This window comes from Acomys russatus, chromosome 21, assembly GCF_903995435.1.
Source record: "Acomys russatus chromosome 21, mAcoRus1.1, whole genome shotgun sequence".
Classification (NCBI taxonomy): Eukaryota; Metazoa; Chordata; class Mammalia; order Rodentia; family Muridae; genus Acomys; species Acomys russatus.
In genome coordinates this window covers 55,542,173-55,557,759 of record NC_067157.1, presented here as the reverse complement: position 1 = coordinate 55,557,759, position 15,587 = coordinate 55,542,173, and the positions used below count along the sequence as shown (strand labels likewise).

The following is a 15,587-nucleotide window of genomic DNA, read 5'->3' as shown; positions in this document are numbered from 1 at the left end:
TATTAGCACACATTGGCTGCGACAAGGACTTTATGATACTATTCTAAGGCCAGCCTACTAAGGATGAGGAAGAGGATGAAGAGAAAATACAAACGCCCCACATTTCTTGAGCTTTTACATTCTATGAAAGATACCAACTGCTGTGTGTGTGTGTGTGTGTGTGTGTTTGTGTGTGTGTGTGTGTGTATGCACACACACACTGAGGTGTTCCCATTGGGTTTCAAAGACTACATGCATGTATATAAGGTAGTGATTTTGTTACTATATCATCATTGGCTAAAATGTTTAATCTCTTATGTGGCCAAATACCAGGGATAAACTTCTTTCTTCAGGCCTGCAAACATTCCGCACTTTGAGCTGAGCCTCTTCCTCAGTGATTTTTTTTTGGCTCACTAAAATAAGCTTAGTAACTTTTCCAAATACGATGATGTATATATTACTTCATTCCTGCCCTTTAACCAGCCAATGGGGTTCCCAAAGGTCTTGTCACTCTCTCCTGTGCTGGAAAGCGACTCTACTCAACCACTAAGTACACAGGACCTCTGTATGAGACCCCACATCGGGGTTGGTGCTCTGTCCTCTGTGCTCAGGAAGATTCAAGGAGGAAGGGATTTGAATGAAACGCTGAGAGGGTGGGTAGTGATGGCAGGGTCAGTGGGAGCGAGGACTTGAGCAGGATTGGAAACATAGCGGGAAAGCTGAGGAATTATAGACGGGGTGGGGGTGGATGGCATCAGATGACCCTCCTCCGTGTACAGCCAATAGGGAGAGGCTTTTGTGGACTAGCACATTTACAAAAAGCTATTCTGCTTTTTTATTAACCTACATACACATAGTTCCAGACAACTTCAGTGCTACGATACTTCATCTCTTAGAAAAAGCATTTGCTGGCCTAAGTTTTTTTATTTACCAATGAGCAAAGGGAATTTAAGAGTCTGTGTTTGTCAGGCCGTGTGCATATCTGTGGGGGCCCGTGTGTGCCTTCATGAGCGTGTCGAGGTCAGAGGACAACTGTGGCAGTTGGTTCTCCGTCTTCCAAAGGGTTGAACTCAGGTCCTTGGGCTTGGTGGCGCGTGCCCTTATCTGCTGAGCTATCTCACTGGTCCCGAATAATTTCATAGCCCTCATAAACCTGCCAGTCCTATGATTGCTACCCCAGAATCTGCATCTGCGCCTATATACAGAGTGAGTTTGCAGAGTTTGAGCAGCACAAAAGCTGGCATTGGACATTCTTAAAATTTTACGTGTGTGTGTGTGTGTGTGTGTGTGTGTGTGTGTGTGTGTGTGTGACATATTTACAAGGTTACATGACAACTCTTATGATCTGGATATCTCCTTCCACTTTTCCATGCATTCAGGGGAATTCAGGTCACCAAGCATGTAAGGCAGAGATCTTACACAGCAAGCCAACCTGTAGTAATCACCTGGCCCTGACGTGGCAGTGCAGGCACACAGGGCGAGGGGACTTGAGTGTCCCCACCCGGAGTTCTGCAGTGGCTGCGACTTCTGCTGTATTTGAATGTGAAGCAGAGGAGCAACACGAACGTCAAAGACTGATATTTTTACTTCAAAAGTAAAACTTTTAGTTCATGGATGAAATATTTTAATGAATTTGAGTTAAGTAGCATTGGTCTTCAAGGAGAATGAAGCAATTAAAAAAAATGTTTAAACGTCAAAACCCTGAATTTACAAAGCAATTAATTGCAACAACCACAAAACATAGTAAAGTGGGCTTGATGGGGTAAAGAATGTGTACTCTCAAAGAAGTGGTACCTGTGAACAATTGTTCTGATACCCTGAGCGTCTTTATTGGCTCTAGAGAAAGGCATGCAATTACACTTTGTGAATGAATAAAATCTATAGATGTTGTGAAAAAAAAAAGAAAGTGTCTTCTGAAGAACAGAGGATGAGTGAGACTCCAGTCTTACATGAACTGAAACAATTAGCGGGTTCTTGAGAATTTTATTCTTGGAAATAATTAGAATTTCCTTAGTAAGCAGTAAATACCATTTTTCTATAATTTTTGGAGAAAATGAAAAATTTTAGCTTTTAAGCAAAAAAAGTATAGCTATATGTGTATATCTATGTGTATATATATATATATGTGTATTTATGTTTATTTACTTGGTAAAGTAACTTCCTCCACAGGGACATTGAAAGCCTACAAGAATCAGATCTGATGAAAACACATGAAGATCTAGGCAGAACTTTAATTTCTGAAACTTCCTGTGGAATAAAGGTTATTATGAAATCTCTTCCAAAATTTACTATTATTTTGAAAGCCTTGGCTATGTCTCTCACTTTGAGTGAAAGAAACTTTTAAAGGAAAATGAGTGGAACCCTTGTGACTAGCTAACAGTGAAGGTGAGCGGGCAGAGCTGGTTCTTTGACTGAGCAGCAAAGAGGCAGTGGGCAGCCATATTTGCCATGTCCCTTGGATGGAGACGCCTGGTGGCACTCAGAGGAAGGATAATAGGTCACCAAGAAGAGACTCGATACCCTATGAGCATATACAGCAGGAGGAGGTCCCCTTCAGTCACAGACATAGGAGAGGGGAATAGCGGGGGAAGCGGGAGGGAGGGAGGAATGGGAGGATACAAGGGATGGGCTAACAACTGAGATGTAATATGAATAAATTAATAATAAAAAAAGAAGAAAAAGAAAAAGAAAAAAAAGAGGCAGTGGGCAAAATCTCAGGAGGGCGGAGGGTAATCAGGCCTGTCCTGTGGCAGAGTGGCAGGGCTCCTGCTGCCTTGCCATTTACCATGCCTTTGCGCACTGCACCTTCCTGTTTGCACATCAGAAAAGTCTCCATAATTTGCACCATGCCACAGGTATTTCTCTGAAACCATGGTTAACTTAATCTCTGCTCATGGGAGTACTTGGGTGACACTTACAGGGCTGCTCTGTCACTGTGACTACACTGCCACATTTCATACCATGGACATGGCTTTAAATTTTGTGATGTGTCTTCCTGGGAATGAATGTTTCTTGCAAATTTTTTTGTGCCAACTAAGAGCATCCAGGATCATGCCTCCCTAGGCTCATACCCACATTCCTACCAAGGGTACGCCTTGGAATTGTGGGAAAGTTCTTGTTTAATACCCAGTGGCCTTTGCTACACTGGGAATATAGTTCCTCCAACTCCGAGGCCTGATGTAATTTCCAAGCCCTAGTGAGGTCAAACACCTTTTCATTCTTTGTGTGAACGAAGTGCTCAAGGTTCCTGTCTATTTCACTGATTCTCTCTGTCCTCTAACAGCCCTGATAGTCTCAATATTGTATGAGTTATTAGGCTTAAATTTGATGGGAATTCTGTTTATCAATTACTATAAATACCCCAAAATAAGAACAATGAGAATTTTAAGTTGTATACCACCAGAAAACTGATCCTTTGAAAAATCATTTGAATACAAGTTTGCTATTAGGTTTTACAGTGATTTATGGTGCAACCTATTGTTAAGGCAAGCATACTGAGAAATAATACTGTATTTTTCAGTGACACAGAACTATGTCTGATATACAAAAATAATTCAACCACAAAAAATAAACTTAAAAAATATAATAGTATTTGTGAAAACAGCTTTATTGTGTAGATCGGTATTTGTGAAAACTAACCCTTTTGTTATATTGCTTTTCTTTTCCAATCCTCCTTCCTGTGGAGAAAGCCACTCGCCCCAGCTCCCTCCTGCTCCAGAGCACACCTAGCTCACACCTGCTTCAGAGGGCATGCCTCTCTGCCTGAAATCCCTCTGGGTTTTCTCAGGGCCTGAAAACTCACATTAACCCTATGCCCCCCAAGCAGCACCCTCTATCTCCATGTCCCCCAGCTCCTTTCTTCCTATTTTTGTATAGCATGCTTTTTAATGATCCCATTCTGTTTTAACTTCTCATCTGTTCCATCAAAACACAGTTCCAAAAAAGCAGGACTCTTGCATCTTCCAAAGTCCCATCACAGCAGCGAGATGCCAGTGCATAAATGCAATCTGGATGTTAGCTTGAGTTTGAAGACGACACATATTTAGATAAGTTAGTTCATTTCATGCTAAGAAAGCGGATGCCCAGAGACTATGAATGTAACTTTTTATGGCTCTTACAATTCACTTTCTGTAGTCTATGCCACACACTCAATTCTAAGTTGAAGGTGGTTCTTTGGTACCACTAATCAACAGGGTTGTGAATTACAAAAGGCATGTGCTTTGCATATGGCAACAAATGAGTAGGAATACAGTTGGCTGCACACAGCACTGGCCTGCCGGAAGTCTCAGAGGTGGTAGTGGCCAACCAACAGTGATGCACTTATTTCCCCCTTTTACTCATTAAGGAAGCTTTAGTAGAGCAAGGATGTTACAAGCCAGCCAAATCATGGTCCTCGCTTAGTTATCAATTCTATTGCTCAGAACTGACATCTGGTGCTATCTGAATTACAATTGAAGTAAGAGATACTTTAAATTTTTGCACTTTGCTAAAAAAAAAAATCATTTTCCCAAGGTCTTTAAAACATTAATTTGTTTTTAAAATTTCACTGTTTCTGTTATCCGTTGTCTTAAGCCAAGTGATCCAGGGCTTGAATGCTCACCAGACCTGGCACTGACATGGCACAGAAGATTACAATTTCCTTTTTATTTAGTTTCCAGCTTGCTTCTTGTTTTCATAATCTTTTGATGTCTCAATATTTTTCTTCAGTGACACGGGAGTTTGATGTCTTCTTCTCCTCAATTTTAGGTGGTCGAGACACCAGCAACAGTGCTGACTGCTTGATAGGGAGGCTCTTTAGCTCGGTGGGCTTCCAGTACGGCTATGGCTTCATCAACTTTGGTGTGGAGACACTCTGGGGACTCAAGCATGTGGCGTAGTTCTAAATTATCAATTTCCAACAGCATGCCAGTGATTTTACCCGCGAGGGCAGGGTGCATGGCCTGGATAAGTGAAAACAGCCATTCCCCTAACATTTGCTTTTGGGCTTGAGGAGGCGCAGATGCCAACATGGAGGCAGTCAAAGATTCTTTACCTTGAACAGGTACAGTTGACCACTGTGTGGTGACTTGTGGCTGTGGATTCAGATGCTGAGGGGGATTTCGGACTCCAGCAGTATATTTGTACTGGGTAACTGTGCGGGCCCCAGGAGCAGCTGCAGGATGTAAGCCCGTCATCTGTGTGGATGTGTTGGCAGCACGATATGTTGACATACTTCGTGTGGCCTGTGAGGGAGCTGGTCCTGACGTAGCAAATGATGTACTAATGTTAGATGGATGGACGGCACTAGACATAGTTGGGAATAGAGTCGCTCTGGCACCTCGAGCATTCCCACGGGGGCTTGGTCCTTGCTGAGAAGTTTGGTTAGGAGTATAGTAGACCCCACAGTTGTGAGTCTGTGGTGTAGCCGTCATGAAGTAACCTGAAGGAGCCTGTGCTGACTGGAAAGGATTGATGACTAGGTTGGGCACGGCGGCAGTGCCTGCCATTCTCTGCAGGTACTGGCTGCTGAGGTGAGCCTGGCGCTCCTCCTTGCGTTGGGCTAAAGCTACGTAGAGTGGTTTGGTGGCCACAATTTTACCATTCATTTCCGTAACTGCTTTAGTAGCTTCTTCGGGAGAGGAGAAACACACAAAGCCAAATCCTTTGCTGCGACCGCCCTCCATCGTAACCTTTGCACTAGTGATGGTACCAAAGGGAGAAAACTCCTTCCGGAGGCGCTCGTCGTCGATGCCGTCGTCAAGGTTTTTCACATAAAGGTTGACGCCTTGGCATCTGACGCTTCTGTCTTGTGGCACCTGCTCAGTCTTGTGCTTGTCTCGCTTCATCTGTCCGAATCGGTGCTTCAGTTCTGTCTGTCGCTCCACCTTCTTCTGAGCTCGACCAACATAGATTTGTTTCCCATTAAGGTCTTTCCCGTTCATCTCATCCACCGCCTTCCGTGCGTCCTCGTGCCGTTCGAAGCTTACGAATCCAAATCCTTTGGATTTTCCACTTTCATCAGTCATGACTTTAACACTTAAGGCGGGCCCGAATTTGCCAAAGAGACCCTGGAGTCTCTCATCATCCATGTCTTCTCCCAAATTCTTAATGTAAACATTGGTGAACTCTTTGGCCCGAGCTCCAAGTTCGGCCTGCCTGTCTCTACGCGACTTAAATCGACCAACGAACACTTTGCGGTCATTTAGAAACATCCCGTTCAGTTTCTCAATCGCTCGTTCGGCTTCTTCCTGTGTCTCAAAGTGTACAAATCCATAACCCTTGGAGCCGTTCTCATCACACACCACCTTACATGAAAGGATGTTACCGAAGGCAGAAAACGTATCATACAGTGTTTTGCTGTCAATGGATCGGTCCAGATTTTTGACGAATATGTTGCCAACTCCACTTTTGCGCAGAGATGGGTCCCTCTGAGACCACATGAGGCGAACCGGCTTGCCCTTTATCACATCGAAATTCATGGTGTCCAAGGCCCGTTCAGCGTCCTCCACCTGCTGGAAGTTGACTGAGGCATAGCCCAGGGAGCGACGGGTGGTCCTGTCCCTGTAGACCCGGATGGAGAGGATTGGCCCAGCCGGGCTGAACTTCTCATAGAGCATTGCTTCGGTCACATCGGGGTGCAGGTCCCCCACGTAGAGTGAAGCCAAGGAGTAGCTGGGGTCACTGGGGTCGCTGGGGTTCATGTCTGCACAAGGCAGAGCAGGAAGAAGGACCAGTGCAGGAACAGAAGTCAACCGGAATGGAAAGCCTCAACGGCCAAGAACTCGGCGGTCTGCAGCGCGGGAGGATTGGCTTCCGGTGGGGAGCGAGGCGGAGGTGCCATAGCTGCTGTGCCCCGGTAGAAACCCACCTCCCCAACTGGGTTCCGGTTACTGATTATGCCTGGTTGCTTTTGGGTGGTCTCCCTTGCTTATTCAAAGTGGTGGAAAAGACGTGGATTTGAGGGTTGCCTTTTCTTTTATTATTTTTTTAAATGGTGGGAGGATGAGATAATAAATGTTTGTTTTGAGTTTAAAGCAGACATTTTGTGTACTTTGCACTAATAGGGAGAGAGAGCAAACAAAAGGAGGGGCGAGGAGGGGCGAGGAGGGGAGGGAAGAGAGATCCCCTTTGAGGTAGCTTTCTATTCATTTTGCAAAAACAAACTTTCAATACAGACCCAGAAGATGGTGGAAGATTGAGTCTTTGCAAATGATTTTGAGAGCTTATAAATTAATCAAACTGAAAATCTTGATCCAGGTCAATGTAGTAGTTAGCTATAGAAAATTACTGTAAAGCATAAACAACAGGAATATTATTTCTTGCTTGGAAGTCCATGATCAAGATGTCAATAAATTGTGTTTGGGTTTTTTTGTTTTGAGTGTGTGTGTGTGTGTGTGTGTGTGTGTGTTCTCATGAACATAGGTGACACCCCACTACAAACTTTGTGTGTGTGTGTGTGTGTGTGTGTGTGTGTGTGTGTTCTCACGAACATAGGTGACACCCCATTACAAACTCAAATGGTCAAAAGGAGAAGTGAAACTTTCTGGAGGCTATTGAGGAAGGCAATAATTATTCCAAAGGTCATAACCCCAGTTATTATTTTTCAGTGTATAAACTTTCAGGGAAAAACCACTTGGAGCACAATTATATCATTCTGTTTGGATATTTTATGTATTTTTTTTCTTTTAGAATACAAAAAAAAAGTGGTCTCCTGTAAGTCCTTCACATGAGTGCATCAAAAATAGGAACATAATATACGATAGGCTGAAACTTCATACTTCAGTCTAATTAAAATACTCATAATTTAGAGCGCTATGAATTGACTCTCCATTGGCAGCTACTTTATTCCAGATGCAACTAATTAGTAATAGGAAGAGAGTGGCTTGGGGATGTTTATGTTATGTGGTGGTGAGGGGTGTGGCTAATAAGCTGCCAAGGGCATAGCTATGGGAGAAGGGAAGACGAGTGAAGAGCATCTCCCCCTCATTTTAAGCATCCCCTCAGGCCCTTAGTGGGATCACTTATGATTATCATCAGTGTATTTGTGTGTCAATAAATGTTTACACTTTCCAAAACACTTTATATGCACAATGGCATAATGTGTGTTCAATGCCACCAGTAACACCACATGTTTCTTAACAAGACACTGAATTTCTAAAAAGCCAAGCAACTCAAAGAAGGTCACTTTTGTTTGTCAATTATAAATCATAACTTACTGTTTCATAACCCCTGAAGATCTTTGCCTGAATGTACATCTTGTTGCCAATTCAATTCATTAGAAATTAGAATCTCAATAGCTCCTAAAGTATTATAAAAAGCACAAAATAATATTCTTTACTGATGTCAGCTTTTACAGAGCTATTCACTGCCACTGCCACTTTTTCTGTGGTGCTAAAGAAGGGAGCAGGGTCTAGTGCACACTAGGCAGGTACTCCCTCCGTCTACTGCTAAGCTACATCCCCGGCCATCAATTATCCAGAATCAGCCAGGCTTTCTCACAGAGGGTATCTCATGTTGTTTCAAAGCTTAGTTCCATGCAACCAAATTTTCAGTTGTGAAACTCTGTGGGTTACAATCTATCATAACAACATTGATCTACAGGTGTTGTCTATATAGATATATTGTCTCCTAAAGTATTTTCTTTCTGGGCTTTTCCTCTATCATGTGGACTTAACTCAGCCCATAAATCACAGCCTATAAAATCCCTAAGAGGATAAATACACAAAGTAATCTACATACAGAATATTAAAACTGATTGTCACCAAAGGAAGGATCATTGACCAACCTAAGCTAAGAATAAGCTCTAGCATACAATTCAGTAAGTCAATTTTCTCTTCTAAATGACCAACAAAATAGTATTTTGGTTCATATGGAAAAAGAACTAAAAACAAATGCAAACAAAAACCTCTCCCATGCCCAAAGCCAAGCACGTGTTTCACATGCCCAATATGCTCCCTGGATTCTGTATTCTTCATGTACCTAGTGTAACCATCCTGCCTTTAAGTGGAGATACAGTCCTATTGTTTTCATTTTAAACCACGTTCATCTTACCAATTGAGACTCTGAAAATTCCAAACAAGATGGCAATATCACCTCTTCTAAAATCTCAAAGTGATAAACTGAAGACATTTAGTATGTTGTTTTAGTCAGTTGTGTTTTTTAAAGGAAAATAAAATGACTGCATGGAGACAATTACGGCCAGATTAAAGGAGACAGGTATTATATTATTTAAATGTGCAATTTAAAACCACATATTGAGAGTTATGGCCCATTAATGTAAATTATTTCACAGTGAAAAATATCTAATTATCTCTTCCAGATAAGAAATATAAAAGCAGTGCTTCAACCTAATCACAATAACATGCAGGATGAAGGGCCAAACAATTAGAAGCTCAGGATGTAGCACAAAGTTGAATTCTCTGTGAGACTTGCCTATGTGTCTCCGGTGTGCTATTTCTCAGAGATTTTTTTTTTTTATAAGGGAGGACAAATGTATTAGCTTTTACTGTACTGTAATTGCATTTTATATGGCAATTATTTGGTATGGTAAGTGATGACAATGACTTTTTAAAAAATGCTTAGCTATCATAGTTCTCAGTAAAACACATCCATAAAAGTTAGTGTACATAAATTAATGTCAAGGATATGTCACCCTACAGAGTCAGGTCAGAACCACTAACTTCCCTATAGATAAATGTAAGTAGAATTTTGTAAGCTTTAAACTATTTCAGATTTTAAATACATGCTGAAATAGTTCTGTAATACAAGAAGTGCTCCTAAGACCTTTGGAATGGTACCTTGCCATAGTGATTTGGGTTTAGGTATTTTTAGTCTAGGATCTCTGCTCTTTTTCTACTTAGACAAAGCTGAGTTCTGTGGTTAAAGCATCAAAATCCGATAACAGGCATTATGAAGCGTGGGTATGCAGCCATCAATTCAAATATGCCATTGGTTATTTAAAAATCATTGATTACCAAATAAAAAGCCTAAAAGCAATGTGTTCTGATTTGCTTTACTTGTCAAGTAGACATATTCTAGCACTATCTTGGAAGGGTCTTGATAAAAGACTGTCTACATTGGGTTGGCCTGTGGGCATGTCTTAATTAACTTAATTGTGTGGGACAATCCAGCCCACGGTGAGTGGTGTCACTCCCTAGGTACAAGGTCCACTTTGAAATAGTGGAGACACTGCATTGAACAGAAGTAAAAAGGAGAGTGAGACTGTATGTGCCCACTTATCTGTGCTTTTCACCACAGGTGTGATGTGACTGGCTCTCTGAAGTTCCTGTCATTGATTCCACCAGAATAATAAACTGAAACCAGGAACTGTGAGCTAAAATTAACCAGTTATCCCCTAAGTTGCTTTTTGTCAGTGTGTTTTATTACAGCAACAGAAATGAAGCTACAGTGCATGGGCTTCTGTTATCAGGAGGAGAGAATAATGTTTCCACATAAGAACAAATTAAATATTATTTCATTCCTCCTTCCCTTCAGCTCAGGGTTAATTATTCCACAGTAATTAATTGAAGGACATAAAACCAACCTTGATGCGTTTCAGAATTTTCCTATTGGCTTTGGTTTAATGAAAAGGCTGTGGGCTTATTTCAGCTGGACCATGGTGCTTCTTGTGTGCTTAAACTATTAGAGATACTTTTGGTAGCAATAAGAGTGGTGACTTAGGAGAAGTAAGTTTTAAAGATAGATGGGAGAAAAAACCACCACACATTTTATCTATAAAGCTACACCTCAACACAAAAGTCACATCCAATGGCCTCACAAAAACTAGAGTGTGCTTTGGGGAATTGAATCAAAGTGCAAGAAATGTACAGATTTGGAAATGACATCATCAGTACTCCTATTTCTGACTAAAGTTCATAGTGCTGGAGGACAAGAATCATCAGTCTTACCCAGATATGGACCTTGAGAGCGACGGCAATATCCTTATTTCTTTCAAGATGTGCCAGACAGTACAACGATTTTGTGAGAGTAACCACACATTTTTATTAGACTTAATGACAGCTCCATTGAATAGGACCCATTCCTTACACAGTCAATGAGGTCAAGAAGCCAAGGCTAGACAGATGATGTGCTGTAGTGGGAAAGCTACCTGCTATTATTATGCTAAATAGAAATATCAATAAAATGACCCTTAATGACATACTGTTATACCTGCAGAGCACGGCATCGCTCAGCCCTCATCCGAGAAGGTTCTCCTTGCAATAGATCGTAATTAAAACAGAGACTCACACAGGAAATAAAAGAGCTTGGAATGCCCAGCCCTCAATGGGATGGCTTCATCACCCACACATACCCCAAGGCTCCGGGATGTATTCCGAAGTGGTAGAGAGAGTATAAGAATCAGAAGTGGTGGCTTACGTCAAGGAGGCAGCATTTTCCAGACAGCATAGCAGATGCACACATATGAAGTCACAGAGATGGTGACAACATGCCCACAACCTGCACAAGCGTAAGCCAGACAACATCTGAGCATGGAGAGCAGAAGGTAGGCACAAAGCTCCACCTCTAGATAAGGAGGTGCTGGTCTTTGATTGTTGCTGTCAGTGGAAGAGCTTTTTCCCTAAGGGAGTGCATCAAAGCGCACTCCAGAGTATGTGTCATGCTCAAGAATAGTTGGCTGACACAAACTGCACTCCGCATCTGTTCTGTTTTGTTTTAAAAGAGGGTGACAGAGAGAAGAGATAGATAGGTATGTGGGGAAACTGAGACAAGTCAGGGGAGAGAGGTGAAAATTAACAAAATCTAGTATTTTAAATTCTCAAAGAATAAAGAAAATGTAATTTCATAAGAGAACTACAAAAATGATTATTTGGGGGGAGGAATTTGTTTTATGCTCTTATGGCCTCACACTGGGAAGCTTGCTGTCTGTCTGTTGAGTGAACTGTCTGCTGTGACCTGGCCAAACCCAGACCTGAGCTGTAAGGCCCCCCACTTTGGGCCCACAGTGTCCACAGTAAGGCTGCTGCTGGCTGATACCAAAGATGGAAATGCATTTGCTGTACAGTGCTCTTGCACGAGTTTGAAAGTTGTTAGAATAGGAAAAAAATGTATTTCATTTTTGAGGCCCAATGCCAAAACCTTCCTAATGCAAGATAAATCTCTATGACTGCTGTCCAGCTAAAGCTCCTCAGAACTGGACAGAAGTGGTCCAGGACAGGGAACCTGCTGAAGCACTCAGCCAGGGTGGGTGGGCCAAGTACTAGGATGGTTTGTACCTACCATCTGATTCTCTCCCTTTCACCAATAGATGTCCCTGTAGCAAATGAAAACATTTTGAAAGCAGTCCAGGGGTGTAATTAAGTGAGACAATACAGATGCCAGAATTTAAACACTGCCAGTTTTATGTAATTTAATTAATACTGTAGAGAGGGTGGAAAAATGCTAGCCTACGCAGGATTTTGTGAAGGAAAGAGCTGCTGACTAAAGGCCATCCCCCTGACAGAAAGCTGAGAGGCGATGAGTGCTCCATAGATGGCTCTACTGCATTAGAAAGCTCAGGCAAGCCCAAGGTCCTGTTTATTATTTTATGCCTGACATTTTACAAGTCCATGTAATGTAATTATCTACAGAAACTCCAGCAGCACACAGGCTGTCTCTTCCCAGTGTACCTGCCTGTACACACAACCTAAAGAGGCATCTATTACTCAGGACTCTTCTTTGCTGGCACATGATACTTAGACGCAAGAGGGAGGGAGAGAGGGACACTTGAAGCTAGAAAAAAATGAGTTTCTTCCTTAAAAATACATGTAGGCAAGCAATGCCATTACTGGTATTTGTTTTGCTTTTTTATTCAATTCAGACATCTTGATAAATGAATGTTTTATCTGCCTCAGAGAAGTGGTGGCTGCAGCTGTAGGTGAACTCAAAATCAATTTTAGTAATAACTGTGGGTATAGCTCACAGCTCCCTAAATGAAAATCAGAGGACACGAGAGGAAAGAGAAAGCTATGAGCACCAAAACACTCAGATGCGCGCCTTATGTCTCAGGTGGGTCCTTGAGAGCAGCTTATGGATTCCAATGGAGGGAAAGCTATGTGAAATTTCAAAGAGCTGGGGATTTTTAAATTGCCTTTATTTAAATCATTCCCCTTTCTCCACTCTTTGCACATCAGAGTTCTTTTTCCAAACTTTCATCCACATCGCATAGCAAACGCTCATCTGTGTTCCGCAAATGAAAGCGGGACGGTAACAAAGGCCTCGGAGAAAGAAGCTGCCTGGCATCAAAGGCCTCCTTGGCTCCTTCCTCTCTTTTAGTCACTGCATCTTCACTCTACATACAGGACCCTAAGAGTGGTGTTTGCTGACCACCCTATGTCATCAGCTATGATCGGAAGAAAACGGTGAGCAGTTTCAGTCAGAATACATGTTCAAAATAAGGAGAAATCCATCATACTTTGATGAAGGGCACAATAACGTGTGTGTCGCACAATTCAAAGTTAGATGCAAGTTCCCTTTTTTTCTTTTTTTTTGTTTTCTCTCCTTCTCCCTCTTGCCCGATCCCATTTGTTTTTAAATGGTAGGTATTGAACCTAGCATGCACCAACACTAGGCAAGTGCAGAACCAGCACATTCGGTTCCTGTTCAGATTATAACCCATTCTCCTGAATTATGTGCGTGAAACAGATGCACTTTGGTGATATCCAGTGAAAATAGAGGATTCCATCTAGAGGGATGTGTCTGAGGCAGGGGAAATCCTTCTGCGTATTGTCACCTCTAGATGGTTGATTGTCTGCTCACTGTTAAGCGAGGAACTACCCTCCTCTTGGCTACTTCAACAGCAAGCTTTGTTTACAATATTTTACACAAAAAATCTAGGCAGGCCTAGGAAGGACACTCACTTTGATCTGCAAGATGTTACCCAGCATATACAGCTGGGAGTCTTCACTTGTGTATAGGCCATGTTGAGGGAGAAGCTGCAAGACTGAGACTCTACTCAGACAAGTTGGTGTCTTTGATGACAAGGACGGCGTCTTAGGAAGACTCGCCGCAAAGTTTTCATGGCACACTCCTGGCCAAAATTTAGGCAAAGGGCCACGCCACATCCAAGAGGTGTCTTTCAAATAACACTAGGAGTTTAGTTATGAAACTATAAAGTGAGCCCACAGTAAAAAAAAAATTGAACCCACATATTCTCTGAAACTAACTTCTCTATATTTTGGCTGTGAGAAAAAAAACTAGGGCAAATGCCAGTAAGAATCTTTGGATCCTGAAGAATGGCCTATTGCTCTAGTGACAGGCTTCTCCTCCAGAGAACCAGCCATTCAGTTCCCAGCACCCAATGTTGGCTTACAACCATCTGTAACTCTAGTTCCATATGCTTTGACATCCTCCTGTGGTCTCTGCCGGTCCATGTGGTGCATTGACATATTGCAGGAAAAACATCTCACATGTAAAAATAAATCAATAAAATGTCTTTTAAAGAATCTTAGAAATTCTGTGTATTTTGTGACCTCTTCAAACTTCCTAGGTTCTTCATGGAGGCTTTCTACTTGCATACTCTTGTTATGACTTCTGTCCTTGATTCCGCATTTATAGTAGCATCTGTTTTTCCTCTTTCATGGTAGTCATCTCTTCTATGATAGCCTTTATCAGTGTAGTAGAGGAGAAATGAGAAACAAAAGTGTTTTTCACACCTGCAAGGCCCACATTGGGATTTCATCTTTATATTATGCTTTTAAAATATATCTTATCTTTCTCTTCACGTTTTATTATTAAATGCCCAAAGAGTGATAGTACATCAATGCTATCTGGTAATTTTCTAAGTCAAAGCCATGGGTTTGTTTACATGTGTGCTATCTTCCCTGTTCCTACAGACATCAGTTTTGTCAAAGGCTCCTCAGCTGCAGAGCTTGCCTCTATTTTCCAGGTGTTAATCACAGGGCCATCAGGATCATTGACAGTCTTCTTGCTAACATGCAGGTTTCTGTTTTCCCAAGCCAACACCATATGTTCTGGGTTTCTGTTATGAGTTACCCCACTTCTGACACCAAATTCTGTTTCCATTACTGTCTAACAATCTCCATGACTCTGTAGCTTACATAGCAATCTGTTACTGATTACAACTCTTTGTGTACCCATGACGTTCTCGTAGGGTCATAGGAACCCTGACTAAGGAGTCAGAATGCCCTGGTCACACAGGGCCAATTTGTATTTATCCCCAGCTTTTCTTCTATAGGGCTGGAGTCTGTGGCTTTTGTACCCTCCCGGGAGGTGTTTTCAATGTAGATGCTTCCATTTGATCACACAGTGGAGGCTAGATTCCCTTGGAGGACATTCTAAGATGGGGAGGCAGAATCCTTCACGCTGTACAGCTCAGCCTCAGGATTAGTTGTAATCAAAGAGAGATGAAATACAATCTGAGTATTACCGCAGAATAGGTGGTGCTGCACAGCCAATGTGGAGACACAGGGTTTGCTATGATGAATTAAATGTATGTTACAGCTGGATGTACGTCCTGGAAGAATGCCAGAAGAGTGATAGGAAAAGTGCACTTATCACACATTTATACATCGAAGTCTTACATGCCACTTCTCTACATTGTGCTCTTACTTAGATCCGGTTGCACTGGGATAGTCCAAGTCCCTGGCCCAGTATTGTCATCCACATAAACA

General features: G+C 42.1%; 2 protein-coding genes across 3 annotated transcripts in view; both read right to left on the bottom strand.

Annotated features, from left to right (window-relative positions):
• The window catches only part of Qki (QKI, KH domain containing RNA binding), a 1,257,190-nt gene that overhangs the window by 616,287 nt on the left and 625,316 nt on the right, over positions 1-15,587 (bottom strand). The window lies entirely within an intron of this gene.
• On the bottom strand, positions 4,722-6,659 carry LOC127204995 (polyadenylate-binding protein 1-like). Its single transcript, XM_051164114.1, has one exon. The coding sequence runs from the start codon at positions 6,657-6,659 to the stop codon at positions 4,722-4,724; it is 1,938 nt and encodes a 645-aa protein (XP_051020071.1).